At 36.3% G+C, this 16,395-nt stretch overlaps 1 protein-coding gene across 1 annotated transcript in view; it reads left to right on the top strand.

The window, feature by feature from the left end:
• LOC110283901 (adhesion G protein-coupled receptor E4) overlaps positions 1–14,303 on the top strand; it is a 319,788-nt gene extending 305,485 nt beyond the window's left edge. Inside the window, exons 16-17 of the mRNA XM_021149445.1 lie at positions 3,082–3,177; positions 12,838–14,303. Of these exons, the coding sequence (XP_021005104.1) occupies positions 3,082–3,177; positions 12,838–13,017 (276 nt within the window). The 3' untranslated portion in view covers positions 13,018–14,303. The remainder of the gene's footprint in view (positions 1–3,081; positions 3,178–12,837) is intronic.
• The last annotated feature ends 2,092 nt before the right edge of the window (positions 14,304–16,395 follow it).

A 16,395-nucleotide genomic window follows, 5' to 3' on the forward strand; every position in this document is an offset into this window, starting at 1 on the left:
GTAGGGAAGTGGGGGGCGCTATGGGGTACTTTTGGGATAGTATTGGAAATGTAATTGAGGAAAATATGTAATAAAAATATAAAAAAAAAAAAAAGAAAAAAAAAAAAAGAAGAAGTAATGTCTTATTCTAACAGGTCTGCCTTTATATGTTACTTGCTGCTTTTTCCTTGCAGCTTTATACTGTTCATTTTTTCTGAATATTTAATGTTTTAAATGTTATTATTATTACATGTGTACTTCCTTTACTGTTACCATCTTTTTGGTGTTCTGTAAGCTTCTTATACTATTATAGGTGTTTTCTTCTTTTGGTTAGGAAATTATTGTTCTTTGGTTTTGCAAAAATATTTTCTGGGTCTGCAAGCTGAGAATCTTGTTCCTTTTATATGATTCTGAAGTTTGGTCTTTTCAGTATTTCATAATTTCCTAGATGCTGTATTTCGTAAACATGTTAAATTTAACATTTTCTTTGATTGTTGTGTCTATTTCTTCCATTTTATCTTCAACATCTGAGATCCTGTTTTCCATCTCTTGTATTCTGTTGGTGAAACATTGTGTCTGTAGTTTCTGTTCATGTACCTAGTTTTATTATTATTTCCAATTTTCCTCCAGTTTGTGTTTAACTGATTGCTCCTATTTTGATTTCCAGGTCTTCAGTATTTTTATTCATTTCTTACAACTGTTTTTGTTGTTTGTTTGTTTGTTTGTTTGATGATTGGATGGATTTATTGATGTCTTTCAATTATTTGTGTTTTCCTGAATTTCCTTATGGAATTTATTCATTCCTCCTTATGGGCCACAATAATCTTCATAAAGTTGTTTTCAAGGTCTTTTCCTTCTTTTTTGTTGCATTGGAATATACAGGGCTTGCTGTGGTAGAATATCTGAGTTTTGTTATTGTGCTTTGACAGTTCTTTATTATGTTCATATGTTAGCATCTAGATCTGGATTTGGAATAATTAAAGGTTTCAGTACCACTTTCCAAATTTGCCTTTGCTGGTTGTATGATTTTTTTCTGTCTGTCTTTTTGGTTTTGGTTGGTTGGTTGGTTGGTTGGTTTCTGTTTCCTCTCTCATCTTTTGCTCTGTGTGGTCTGGGTTTTCACATGAAGTGTCATCCCTGGTATCGAAGACAGTCTCTGCCCTAGTTGGAACCTGAGGAAAGACTCATGGACAGAAGCAAGACTGGTGATAAGATAGAAAAATGCTGAGTTAGCGAGAAGTTGGCAAATGGTCAGACTTACCTAATCTCTTCACAGTCTTTATGGTCTCTGGTAAAATGGGAAGTCTCTTGCCCAATTGAGGGCTCTGATTGTTCTAGATTGGTAGGTCTATTTTAGAGCTAGGAATCTCTGTTCCATTTGGAGACTGAGATATCCACCAAGAAGATGGTAGCAAACTAGAGGAAGTTGGGGAACCACTGAGAGAGTGTAGTGTTTTAATGGCCTGGCAATCTACCTGGATTTCTCCCAGTCACTTTGTTCCCTGGTAGCGTGGTTAGTCTCTGCCCATGTTGGAAGCTGGGGCACAAGTAGGAGGGTGCAGGGCATAGTAAGAGTGGAAATGCTTTTGTGGTGGACAGCCTACCTGAGCTTCTCCCAGTAGCTGAGATCTAGTTGAGCTAGAGGTCTTCACATCAGGCTGGTCTCATATAGAGCAAAAATTCTTCACCCTGGTTTGGCATTGGAATATAGTGACTAAAAAGGCCAGCCTCTGTGTTTTTTGTGTGCAGATTAACAAATAATGTGGAATTTGATGGGCTGGCAACCTACTTGTACTTCTCACAGTCTAGTTGATCTCTGATCTCTGATAGAACATGGTGTCTTTGCATCCATCAAAGGCTGAGCACCTTACAGTGTGTGGGGTTTCTAATACAGGAGAGAGTCTCTGACACAGGAGGTCTCCATCCCAGTTGGGATCAAAGATATGGTGATTGGGAGGATGGTGTGCTGAGTAGAGTGAGACCAGGAGTTGGCAATGCAAGTGGTTAATCACAGGGACTCTTTCTAAACTCTTAGAAGTCTTCTTGCTCTCTGGTAGAGTAAGGGGTCAATGAACCTGTTGGAGCGTGGGGCACAGTACTTAGGAATGCAAGGGACTTGGGATAGGGTTGGCAGTCTCTGAGATAGTGAAAAAGTTCACGTTTGTAAGGAGGGCAGCCCACATGGATTTCTTGCAGTCTTTGATTTCTCTAAAAGAGTGGGGTATCTCTGCCCCAGGCTGGTCTCTGGAAGTACAAGAAGTCTCAACACAGTTGGGAACTGAGTTATGGCAAGTAGGAGGGTGGAAGACTGGGTATACGGATGGCAGATGCTGAGAGGGGGGAAGTTGGCAGGCAGGCAACCTACCTGGATTTCTCCCAGATTTGTTAGTCCCAGAGCACACTCTCATCATCTGCCTTTTCATCTTCATTACCACCATTACCACCACCACCACCATCATCATCACTCAGTCTTCATCCTGTTCATGATCATCAATATCACATCCATTATCATAGTATTATCACCATCAAAATAATTATCATAATCATCTTTGTATTCACTATTATCATCATTCTCACCATCATCACCACCATCAACATTGCCACTGTGGTCACCACAATCACGATGCACCTCTTGTCATACTTTGCCAGTCGTATAGCTTAATAATTATATTCATAATTGCCAGCCATACCATGACTTTTAGCATTATTTTCATTATTATCACTATTTCCATGATTATCATTATGACCATCATGACTGGACTTCCTTTATTATCTTCATCACCATCACTACTATCACATTCAGCAATATCACAATCATACAATTGCAATAATTATCAACATTTTCATTATCATCATCTGTACCACTATCACCACCAACAATATCATCCATCCTATATGGTATTTATTGTAGATATATTTTATAATTGAGGAAATTAAATTTAAATAAAATTAACAAGTTCACTTACATTTATATACAGAATTGCAATGAGATTGACAGAGAGTAGCAGTTTACATTTATATCTATTGGATCTCATGTTAGGTACATTTCCTTTTCTCGAACCAAGTTCAAGTGTGACCATATTTCTAATTGTTCTTTGCCAGGTGCGGATGGAATATAAGAAGTGGTTTCATAGACTGCGGAAAGAAGTTGAAAGTGAAAGCACTGAAGTGTCTCATTCTACTACTCACACAAAAATGGTAAGCTGAACTTCTCTCCAGGAAGGCTTTATATGACCTGATCCATTTCCACGTGTAAACATAAATTTCCTCTTTGATCCTTGATAGAAGAAATTAAAAAGCCGGGCGTGGTGGCGCACGCCTTTAATTCCAGCACTCGGGAGGCAGAGGCAGGTGGATTTCTGAGTTCGAGGCCAGCCTGGTCTACAAAGTGAGGTCCAGGACAGCCAGAGCTATACAGAAAAACCCTGTCTCGAAAAACCAAAAAAAAAAAAAAAAAGAAAGAAATTAAAAATCTGGCCTATGGTGCACAGCCATGGTTTCTAGATTTGGCAGAATAGTTTTCTTCATTCCTTAATTTTTTTCTCTCCTTCCTCCCTTCTTACTGCATTCTTGATACAGACTTCACTCTCTATCCCACTTATATCTCTAGTGAATATCTCTTTCTCTCCCTATTTCTCTAATCTCCCAATCTCTTTCTATCTATCATTTTTTGTGTGTTCATTGTCAAGATTGGGTATATAGTTCCTTCAGAATACTCAAGACATACTCATTTAACATAACCAATGGAAAAATTATGTAAGACACCACAGGATGTGAGATACCTCAGCCTCTAGTAATATCAATGACACCACTGAGTTTTGCAGTGGAGTTGAGAACTCAGATATTTGCTTCCTTTTACCTTGGCACTTTACAAACTATTTCCTTTGAGAAAAGACACATAACTTGTCTTTGTTTTCCTTAACAAGGTATGGACCATCCTCTGATATGCTCTTCACTCCCATCAGGACACAGCCCTACTATTTTTGCAGCCTTTCCTATCTATTATACTCTCATGTGACCATCTCAGTCCCTGAAGCTGCAGGAGTTTTCCTATAGACTCTTGATTTTTTTATAAGTTGGTGTACTATTATTTTCTAAATATGTTTATTACTGGTGGTAGTTTTCTCATGGGTTTGTTAGGGTCTTATATGCACAGCATTATGTCATCTGAGTATATGCATCTGGGTAGAGCTTCTCAGAGGACAGCCATGCAAGCCTCTTGTCTGAAAGTACAGCATAGAATCAGCAATAGTGTCAGGGTTTTGTGCCTACCCAAGTGATGAATCCTAAGTTCGTCAGGTCATTAGATAGCCTTTCCTTCCATCTCTGCTGCATTTTTGTCCTTGAAATTTTTTTTAGACGGAAACAATCCTGGGTCAAAAAAATTCCAGGTGGGTTGTTGACCCCATCCCTCCGATGTGGGCCCTGTCTATATACTAGAGGAGCTCTCTTCAGGTTCCATCTCCCCAAGGTTGGGCATTTTCTTAAGGTTACCCCCATTGAGTCCTGCAAGACTCTCACATCCCAGGTCTTTGGAACTTTCTAGAGGTTCCTCCCATTCCCCAACCCTGACTGCCACATGTCTCCCTTTATTCTCCTGGTCCTCCTGGCTTCTACTCTGTTTATCCCAATACCTGATCCTGCCTCTACTGCCCCTCTCCTTCCTTTTGCACCCAGGTCCCTTCCTTCCACTGCCTCCCATGATTATTTGCTCCTCCTTCTAAGTGGGATTGAAGCATCTTTATTTGGGCCTTCCTTATTGTTAAACTCCATGAGGTCTGTGGGGTGTTCTAAAAGTATTATGTACTTTTTGGCTAATATCCACTTATCTATGTATACATACCATGCATGTCCTTTTGGGTCTGGGTTACCTCACTCAGAATGATATTTTCTAGTTTTACTCATTTGCCTACAAAATTCATGATGCTCTTGTTTTTAGAGGCTAAATAGTATTCCATTGTGTAAATGAACCACATTTTCTGTAGCCATTCTTTGGTTGAGGGACTTCTGGGTGGCTTCCAGTTTCTGTGTATTATGAATAAGGCTGCTATGAACATAGTGGAACTCATGTCCTTGTTGTATGGTGGAACATATTTTGGGTATATGCCAAGGAGCAATGTAAGTTGAGACTTCAGACAGAACCATTGACTGTTGGTTGGTATCTTCAACTTCCACTTGGGGCCCTGTCTATCTACTGATGGTGGACTCTTTGAGTTCTATCTCCCTACTGTTGAGCATTTTTGCCCAAGGTCATCCCTATTGAGTCCTGGAAGTCTCTCACATCCCAGATCTCTGTAACTTTCTAGACTGTCCCCCATCTCTCCCACCTAGAAACTGCATATTTCCATACATTCTCCTGGCCCTCTGGGCTTCTCTCCTGTCCCCCAATAGCTAATCCTGTTCCCTTTTTCTCCTCCTCCTCCATACTTCCACACAAATCCCTCCCTACCTCAGCCTCCCATGATATTTTTGTTGTCCCTTCTAAATGAGATTGAAGCCTTATCAGTGAGTTCAACTATGCATTTCTTATTTAGACTGAGTTACCACACTCAGAATTATATTTTTCTAGTTCCATCCATTTACCTGCAAAACTTGTGATGCCCTTGTTTTTAATAGCTGAATAGTATTCTATTCTATTCCATTCTATTCCATTCTATTCTATTCTATTCTATTCTATTCTATTCTATTCTATTCTATAAATGAACAACATTTTCTGTATCCACTCTTTATTTGAGGGACATCTGGGTTACTTCCAATTTCTGGCTGTTACAAATACAGCTGCTGCGAACATAGATGAGCATGTGTCTTTTAGCTATGGTGCAGCATGTTTTGTGTATATGTCAAAGGGCAGTATTGCTGGATCTCCAAGTAGAACTATTTGCAGATTTCTGAGGAACTGACAGACTGATTTCCAGAGTGGTTGTATAAGTTTGCAATTGCACCAAATATGGAGAAGTATCCCCCTTTCTCCATATCTTCAACAGCATGTGCTCTCAGTTGAGTTAGTGATCTTAGCCAATCTCAAGGGTGTAAGATGGAATCTCAGAGTCATTATGCATTGCATTTCTCTTATGACTAAAGATGTTAAATATTTCTTTAAGTGTTTTTTCTTGGACATTGAAGATTCCTCTGATGAAATTCTCTGTTTAGCTCTATGTCACATTTTTAATTGTGTTACTTGTTTATTTGGAGTCTGACTTTCTGAGTTCTTTATATTTTTGAATATTAGCCTTCAGTAAGTTGTACCATTAGTGAAGATCTTTTCCCAATCTATCATCTGCCATTCTTCCTGCTGACAGTTTTCTTTGCTCTGCAGAAGCTTTTAAGTTTCAAGAGGCCCCATTTATCAATTGTTGACTTTAGAGACTAAGTCATTGGTACTCAGTCTCTGTTCAGGAATTTTCTCCCATGTCTGTGTGTTCAAGGCTATTTCCTAACTTCTCATCTACTAGATTCAGTATATCTTGCTTTATGTTGAGGTCCTTGATCCTCTTGGACTTGAGCTTTGGGCAGAGTGATAAATATGGCTCTATTTGCATTATTCTACATGCAAACAGTTATACCCACACCATTTATTCAACAACTTGCTTTTATTTTTTCCACCTGTGGTTTTGGCTTCAATGTCAAAGATCAAATATCTGTAGGCATGTGGGTTTATTTATATGTATTGGATTCCATTCCATTGATCAATCTGTCTGTCTCTATACCAGTACCATGATTTTTTTCACAATTGCTCTCTGGGTCAGGGATGGTGATTTCCCCAGAAGTCCTTTTATTGTTCAGAATTGTTTTTTTTTTCTGTTTTGTTTGTTTTTTGTTTTGTTTTGTTTGTTTTCCCACATGGAACTGAGAGTTGCTCTTACCATGTATGTAGAATATAGTTTTGTCATTTTTATGAGAATTGCACTAAATCTGTAGGTTGTTTTTGTTAAGATGGACATTTTTTAACTGTTAATCCTAGTGATTTATGAGCTTGATATCTTCCCATTTCCTGAGGTCTTCTTTTATCTTTCTTCAGAGACTTGAAGCTCTTCTCATATAACATTTTCACTTGCTTGATTGGAGTTACACCAAAATATTTTAAATTATTTGTGGCTATTGGGAAGGGTGTTATTTCTTTAATTTCTTGATGAGGCCATTTATCATTTGTATAAAGGAAGCCTACTGATTTGTTTGAGTTTATATCCAGTCACTTTTCTGAAGTTGTGTATCAGCTGTAGGAGTTCTCTGGTAGATACTATCATATAATCTGTGACTACTGATACTGTGACTTCTTCCTTTCAAATTTGTACACTTGATCTTACTTAGTTGCCTTCTTGCTCTAGCTAGAAATTCAAGTACTGTATTAAATATATAAGGAGAGAGTAGGTCTTGTTCCTTATTTTAGTGGAATTGCTTCAAGTTTCTTTTCATTTAATTTTATGTTGGCTGTTGGTTTTTAGTTTGTTGCTCTTATTATGTTTAGATATGTGCTATAAGTTCCTGATGTCTTTTAACATGAATGGGTGTTGGATTTTGTCAAATGCATTTTCAGCATCTAATGAGATGATTAGGGGCTTTTATTTTTTCTTTGAGTTTGTTTATATAGTGTATCACATAGATGGATTTTTGCATATTGAACCATCCTTGCATCCTTAGACTAATGCCTACTTGACAATGGTGAATGTTTTTGATGTGTTCTTCAATTTTTGTTTGCTAGAATTTTATTAAGTATTTTAAAATCAATGTTCATAAGAGAAATTTGTCTGAAGTGATCTTTTTTGTTGGGTCTTTCTGTGGTGTAGATATCAGAGTAACTGTAGCTTCTTAGAATGAATTAGGTAGTATTCCTTCTGTTTGTAGTTTATGGGATATTTTGAGGACTATTGGTATTAGCTTTTCTTTGAAAGTCTGGTATAATTCCTCACAAAAACCATCTAGCCTTGGGCTTTTTCTGGAAGGGAGGGTTTTAGTGACTGTTTCTACTTCTTTAGAGAAATAGAACTGTTGAGATAGTTTACCTGATTTTCATTTATCTTTGGTAAGTGATATCTGTCTATAAACCCAACCATTTTGTCTAGATATCCCAGTTATGTCAAGTGTTTTTCTAGTAACATCAGATGATTTTTTGAATGTCCTCAGTTTCTGTTGTTATATCAGCCATTTGATTTTGTTAATTTTTGGTACTTTCTCTGTGCCTTGTAGTTAATTGGGTAAAGGCTTGCTTTTGTCAAAGAACCCACTCTTAGTTTTGGTAATTTTTTTAATTTATTTTTTATTAGATTTTTTTATATACATTTCAAATGCTATCCCAAAAGTTCCCTATACCCTCCCCCTGCCCTGCTCCCCTACCCACCCACTCCTGCTTCTTGGCCCTGGCATCCCCTGTACTGGGGCATATAAAGTTTGCAATTGGTGATTCTTTTTATTGCTCTCTTTTCTTTTTTCAAATTGGTTGATTGCAGCCATGAATATGACTATTTCCTGCCATTTCCTACTCCTGTTTTGTATGCTTGTTTCTTTTTTGTTCTAGAACTTTTGGGTGTGCTCTTAAGTTGCTAGTATAGAGTGTTTCCAATTTCCATATGAAGGTACTTAGTGCTGTGAATTTTTCTCCTAGCACTATTTTCATTGTGTTCCATAAATTTGGATATTTTGTGCCTTCATTTTCATTGAACTCTAGAAATTCCACCATTTCTCCATTTCTTTCCTGACCAAGTTATTATTGAGTAGAAATTATTGTTTCCATGGGTAGGTAGACTTTCTGTTTTTTGTTTGTTTGTTTGTTTGTTTGTTTGTTTGTTTTGGATTGTTTGTTTTATTGAAGTCAAGACATAGTCTGTTGTGATCTGATAGAATGCAAGGGATAATTTCAGTCGTCTTTTATCTGTTTAAGCTTATTTTGTGTCCAGTTATAGGTCAGTTTTGGAGAAAGTTCTATGAGGTGCTGGAAGAAGATATATTCTATTGCTTTGGAGTAAAAATGTTCTGTAGATGTCAGTTAAATGTCTTTAGTTCATAAATTTTTGTTAGTTTCACTGTGTCTCTCTTTAGTTACTGTTTTAATGATTTGTCCATTGGTGAAAGTGGGGTGTTGTAGTCATCCATTATTATTTTGTGCATTTTAATGTGTTTTGAACTGTAGTAAAGTTTCTTTTATAAATGTTGTTCTTGTATTTGGCACACAATATTCAGATTTGACACTTCATCTTTGTGGATTTTTCTTTTGCTGAGTCTTAAGTGTCCGTTTACACCTAGCTTGATTATTTTTGGTTTGGTGTGATACCTTCACAAAGACAACAATTTCTAACAGTACTAAAATCCATTTGCTTTATTCTTTGCTCATCTGATGTTCTGGTACAATTGCATTTAAATGTCCATGCTTCCTTCCCAAAATATATGTAAAATTACATTACTTACTTTATCCTCCAGGACTTTGTAAACACAATTTTTGAGCTCTAGTGTGTTTCTCCACGGACTTTCTTCCTTACTCATCTATGAATTATATAGAACAGAAAACACAATTTTCCTGTTGAGAACATTTTATGATACATATTGTTAAATATGATACCAATGAATATCTAACTTCTTGTGTGTTTGAATATGTTTTATGAATGTTTACCTATGAATCACATGTGTCTACTGTCCACACAGGCCAAAATATGTTGTCATATCCGCAGAGACTAGAGTTACTAATATTCAGATTCAACAATGTGGGCTAAGAACTAAACCTAGGTGTTCTAGGTGTACAACCAGTGCTCTTAGTCACTGAGGGATCTCTTCTACTTCTGAATTTCTTAACACAAATATACTGTCTATTAATATTTTATCTATTTCGGGAACAGCACTAGACTCTGTGAATGTGACCATATACTAGAATATTGGTTTTAACATAACGTTCTTACAGCTCAACAAATATTAGACAGAGATACATTTGTCTAGATAAAATATGCTAAATTCTATGACAGAACTGAAACTTAGACTTTCTTGTGGTTACAAAAAATTATATTAAATGAACAAAAAAAACTGTTTGCTACTATGGAAAGCACCAAAAGTTGTCTATCTCAAGCAATTAAATTGTTGGTTTTGACTGTTAATGTGGAACATAAAGTGTTAAGAATATAGTCTGTGAAATTCTCTTGTACAACCATTTTACTTCATTGCAAAGATTATAAACAGAGGTGGATATATTGTCAGTAATGTATGTCCTTGCCTGTACCATTGGAAATTTCATTTTCTGTTCAGAGGTTGCAATCAAAACAGCATAAATATCTTCTTTCTTCAAGAGATCTCCCTGACTCCAGAACAACTTTCACTGCCCAAAGAAATTAGTCTGTCCATCCCTCTGTGTGTGTGTCTGTCTGTCTGTCTGTCTGTGTGTCTGTGTGTGTGTCTCTCTCTCTCTTTCTCTCTCTCTGTCTTTCTATATATATATGTGTGTGTGTATATGTGTGTGTATACACATATAAGTGTATATGCATATTTAGAGAGACACAAAAAGTATAAATACAATACAGATACATTATTCATATATTAATAATTACTAAAATATCTGAAATTTATGAAAGTTTTGTATCATATTAAATGCAATTTTATAACCCCATCCAGTTAATTGATAAGAAAATAAATTCATATAATATACATGTATATATATGTATATATATGTATATGTATATATATTTAAAATTGTGTGTTGATGAATAATGTGATAATTCTTAGCTATGGTAAACTTATGAAGAAAATATTGGAATGTTTAAAGAGACTTGTAAATAGCTCTTCCAGTTGTCTTTTAATTTATAGAGAAGTAGAGGCTCTCCACAGATTTTGATATTTATTAAGTTTGGTAAACATAGTGTGAGGTTCCACTCATCAAATTAACTCATTTGCTTTACTGTAGCTTGTCAGTTAGATATTCTTCATTATGGTATACATCTAAAAGAGATGTATAAGTTTTAATGGGCATGATAATTGATAAAAGAAAAAAATCTAAATTATTAAAGTTCACATTTTCTTAAAATGAAACAAACAGTATATTAGTTAAATTATCTTGGTGACACAATAAACCATTCATATAAAAGCGTATTAACCTCCAGGAGGACTTTTATGGGTTGTCTACAATTTTAATTGCTTGATTGTATGTCTTCTTGAATAAATATCTTGTGGAGGATGTAGGCCATAGAATATACAGGATTGTATACATGATAACGGCCACCATTCATGGCTCTTGTGAAAAAAAAGTACCAGAGCAACCATGTAAAAGAACCTGATTATGGATAATTTTTAGTGATTTACATGAAGTCTTAGATACTGAGCAATGAAAATAAATCTTGCAAGAAAAAATGTCTTCTTGGTACTTTGTAAGGATGACTCTCTTTACAAAAATTTTAAAAGCAGAAATTGCACCATAATGTTGAGAATCCCCTGGAATGAGTCAGTAATGAAGTTCTTCCTATCAGTAATGACTTGGTATTGTGAAGTGATGACCCAAAGTCCCCACTGAAGTAGATGTTCCCATCTTCTACAGAACTTGAAAAAGGTGTCACAATAAATTATATTTTTCCTGGATTTGTCACAATCATGCTGTGGTAAATAATATTGCCTTTCCTGAACAAAATGAGAAAATTTTCAACAAAGGCTAAACAGATTCTGTTTCTTTGCATCTCCGGTATCAAGTCTGAGACAAAGTGAATACATTTATCACCATCTGAGTTGAATAACTCTATCCAAAATGCACAAAAATGAAGCTGTGCCTAAGACCAGAGAGGTGTCCTTGGTAGGTACCTGATAAAATGATGTAAACATCACAGAGTCATAAATATTGGGTTTAAAGACCCAAATGTACGCTAAAGAAAAGAGAACAAAAAGTGGCAAGATGGAGGTGATTCCAGAAATTATAGACTTATTCAGAATGAAACCATAGCTTAAATTTAGGCAAGGCTAAATTTGTCTTTAATGTCATCTCCTAACAACTTGAATCCCTTCTGGAAAATGAATTGAAATATTCACTTCTACCATACTCATGTGTGTTATGCCATTCATGTATATTTCATTAAAAAAGATTATCAGCAAATCCAAGAGTATATAGCCTTAAAGACCATGCATTGGTTTTCATTGTTGTTTTGCTGTTGTTATTGTTGTATGTTGTTGGGTTATTTGTTTGTTTATTTGTTTTTTAGATACAGTGTTTCTGTGTCTCTGTATAGTGATGGCTGTCCTGAAACTTACTCTGTAGAACATGTTGGCCTAGAACTCCAAGTGATATACCTGCCACTGCCTCCTGAGTGCTGGTGTGTGCCACCACTGCTATGACCATAATTTTATAAGATTGATTGATTGATTACTTAATGTTTTGTGTGTGTGTTTCTATACACGTGTTTATTCCCGAGATTGTAGAAATACATGTATGTATGTGGTATGTGAAGGCTTGAAGAAGGCATTACACAGCAGGCACGCAAGAGGCAGAACCAGATCTGGCTATCCTGACCGCACTCATGTCTGCCATAAGGATGGCTCACTCACAGTGTCCATATTCAGGGCCAGCCCTACTGTGATATCCAGGTGCACATCTCACAAGTTTTGTAATTCCCATGTCTATAAGTAGCCAAGGGATTTATTTGCATTAATTGTGATTTTGAATGCACTTGTTTGACCTTTATCAATCATATTTTGAGCTTCAATATATAATTTGTGTTATTATTGAGTATGTATTTTGTATTATTATTTAGTTTTAAATTTATTGTTATCATTATTATTATTATTATTATGTGTATTTGTGGTATTATATGTCATATATGTGCCCATGAGCATATTCATGAGGATGCTAGAATTAAATGTTGGATATTCTGCTCTCTCATTCTGCATTTCATTGTCTTGACACAGGGTCTTTCTCTGAACCTGGAAAATTTCTGCCCAACAGGAAACCTCCATGCTCCTTCTGACTCCATCCATCCAAGTACTGAAGTAGCAGGTGTATATCTAAGCACACCCAGGTCTCACGTGGGTGCTGAGGATGTGAACTCAGATACTCATGCTTACTGGAGCAGAACTATTAGTGATTGAATCAGCTCCTTCCCCAAGCCTCTTACAGTACCTTTTCCATTGTACTGTGCCATGCACATGAAGCCATAATTGCTGGTCTGGTAAAACAACTGTTGCATATTCCATGGTCATTTCATTTTATCTCTACTTGCAAAAGTTAGCTTTCTTTTTATATCATTTTTATTTCTCTTTCTTGTGTTTATATATAGCTTCAGTTGAGTGGGTTTCTAGTCTTAATGTTCTAGATCACTATTTTCTTTTCAGTTAACCTTTATTGGTATTTAGTTCCTGTGTAGTGTATACCACTGGAATATTTTTATTTCTTTAATTTTGAGGTTAAAATATAGCTACATCATTTTTCCTTTTTTCTTTCCCACAATCCTCCTGTATACTTTTTCCCTGGTGTCTATTTTATTGTTTTTACATGCATATATATTTTATGCAAAACATATATATGTAAAATATATGTATAAATATAAATATATATTCTTATATACATGAAAACAGTCTACTTCATCCAAATAATGTTCCTTCTAAGTATGTTTTCAGGACAGGGACAACAATAGATATGGTAACATGGACAGGGGAAAGCCCACAGGACCTCAGCCTTATACAAAGAATCAGAGGCAACTGAGGAATGCTGAGTTGAAGGAATTGTCTTACCCAGGGGAGAGCACATTAATTGGTTATCTAATACAAAATGTTCAGCCCCAAAACTGTTAAGATAAAAGCCTATATGCATCTTAGGAAGTATCTACCTTGATACACCTTTATGGGAACATCATCCACATGTTTATTGCGTGTTCTGAATAGGGTCTGTTGAATTTCTAAGGGTTGATCAGTTTAATTATGCCATTTTATATTCAGGGTGTTTGGCTTTGTTGTAGTGAATAATGACATATTTCCCTGTATGTGTCATCTTTGACTGTTATTTTTTCCTGGCAATACTTTATTTAACAAGAACTTAGAACCTTGGTTTATTACTTTTTCTTCCATAGAAGAACTATTTGTCTTCCAGGATTAGATATGATCAATATTTCTTATATGCATGTATCAAATATCATGATGAAATATACTACTGTGTATAATTAATAACTGGCAATAAAGTCCAAGGGAAAAGGAATATTACTGTTAATGTATATTCTTTAATTCACTAAATATTCCTGAATTTGAAAAATATTAAATCATGAAACACATTCTATAAACTTGTATTTACATTCAAGAAATCAGAACGGGAACTGAAATTGGTGGTAATTTTATCTCATACCTGTGAAATTATAAAAGGAAACTATATGTACTTATTACTGAAATGTCTAAGCCTGATCTTTGGGGACTCTGGTCTTTCTAGAAGTTTCTATGGCTGCAGTGATACTTGGAGAAGCTTGAAGTACATTGTTGCAGAGAAATTATTACATCATTGAAATTATTATAAATATTGAAAACTTCTAGTTCCAATATACATACTATTATATTCTGTGCTTCACACACTTTTAAACTACAAACTATCTTAGAAGATGAGCAAGAATCTGAAAGCCTAGGAAAGATATTGTGGAGTGATGGATCAGCAGGAAGAACCATGGCACAATTGATAACTAAGAAATATCCATCTGAATGCTCAGACAGGCATGGCTTAGAACAAAATGATTCTTTTTTTATATTTGGGAAAAATTTCACACAAGTATATAATGTACATTGAACAGTGCTGACTTCTTCCTTCTATCAGTTTCCCTACCACATCACCCTCAATTCCTCATGTCCTACTCTAAAAAACAGATCAATCGTGCTACTCATATGTGCAAGTCAATAGGACTATTCACTGAATCATGGGAAATCTGTCCAAAGCCACACTCAAATAAAGATGACTCTCACACTGCCAGCAAGGAAGAAGTCAAAATATCACTNTTTGCAGATGATATGATAGTATATATAAGTGACCCTAAAAATTCCACCAGAGAACTCCTAAGCCTGATAAACAGCTTCAATGAAGTAGCTGGATATAATTAACTCAAACAAGTCAATGGCCTTTCTCTACACAAAGGATCAACATTGTAAAAATGGCTATCTTGCCAAAAGCAATCTACAGATTCAATGCAATCCCCATCAAAATTCCAAATCAATTCTTCAACGAATTAGAAAGTGCAATCTGCAAATTCATCTGGAATAACAAAAAACCTAGGATAGCAAAAACTCTTCTCAAGGATAAAAGAACCTCTGGTGGAATCACCATGCCGGACCTAAAGCTCCACACCGCAGGCACCCTAGCACACCCAGGATATTAGGATCACTGGGGAATGGAACACGACATCTGTTCTAAACCAATCGCCTGTGACAGCAGAATCAAGGACACAGGAATCCTGTCTGACCAACAGGACTCCGGTTCCTTCTGATGGGTGCTGGTATACCTTGGTTTTGAACACACCAGACAGCCTCACAGTCCCCAGAGGAGATACCACTTCCAGGCACTGTAACACACCCAGGATCTTAGGATTTCAGGATCCCAGGAGCTTGGTCACACCGGGATCTCAGGGTCTCAGAAGAAGGTTGGCTGCCAAGAACTCTGAAACAAACAGAATCTCAGGTTCACAGGATCCCAGAATCACAGGTTCTCAGAGAAAGCTGGACTCTGAGGAGTCCTGAATCAATCAGGATTATAGGAAGGACAGGCTCCAATCAGATATATTGAGGGCAGCAAGCACTTGAGATAATCAGATGGCAGAAGACAAAAATCAGAACAGAAACAACAGAAACCAAGGTTACTTGGCGTCATCAGAACCAAACTCTCCCACCATAGTAAGTCCTGGATACACCATCACACCAGACTTTAGATATAGATCTAAAGTCACTTCTCCTGATGATGATGGAGGACTTTAAGAAGGAAATAAATAACTCCCTTAAAGAAATATAGGAGAATACAGGTAAACAGCTAGAAGACCTTAAAGAGTTACAGGAAAACACTACCAAACAGGTGAAAGAACTGAACAAAACAATCCAGGACCTAAAAATGGAAGTAGAAACAATAAAGAAATCACAAAGGGAGACAACTCTGGAGATAGGAATCCTAGGAAAGAAATCAGGAATCATAGATTCGAGCATCAGCAACAGAATACATGAAATGGAAAAGAGAATCTCAGGTGCAGAAGATTCCATAGAAAACATGGACACAACAATCAAAGGAAATGCAAAATCCAAAAAGATCCTAACTCAAAACATCCAGGAAATTTAGGACACAATGAGAAGACCAAACCTAAGAATAATAGGCATAGATAAGAATGAAGACTTTCGGGCTGGTGAGATGGCTCAATGGGTAAGAGCACCCGACTGCTCTTCCGAAGGTCCAGAGTTCAAATCCCAGCAACCACATGGTGGCTCACAACCATCCGTAACGAGATCTGGCGCCCT

The sequence above is a fragment of the Mus caroli genome, chromosome 17 (assembly GCF_900094665.2).
Source record: "Mus caroli chromosome 17, CAROLI_EIJ_v1.1, whole genome shotgun sequence".
NCBI classification, from domain to species: Eukaryota; Metazoa; Chordata; class Mammalia; order Rodentia; family Muridae; genus Mus; species Mus caroli.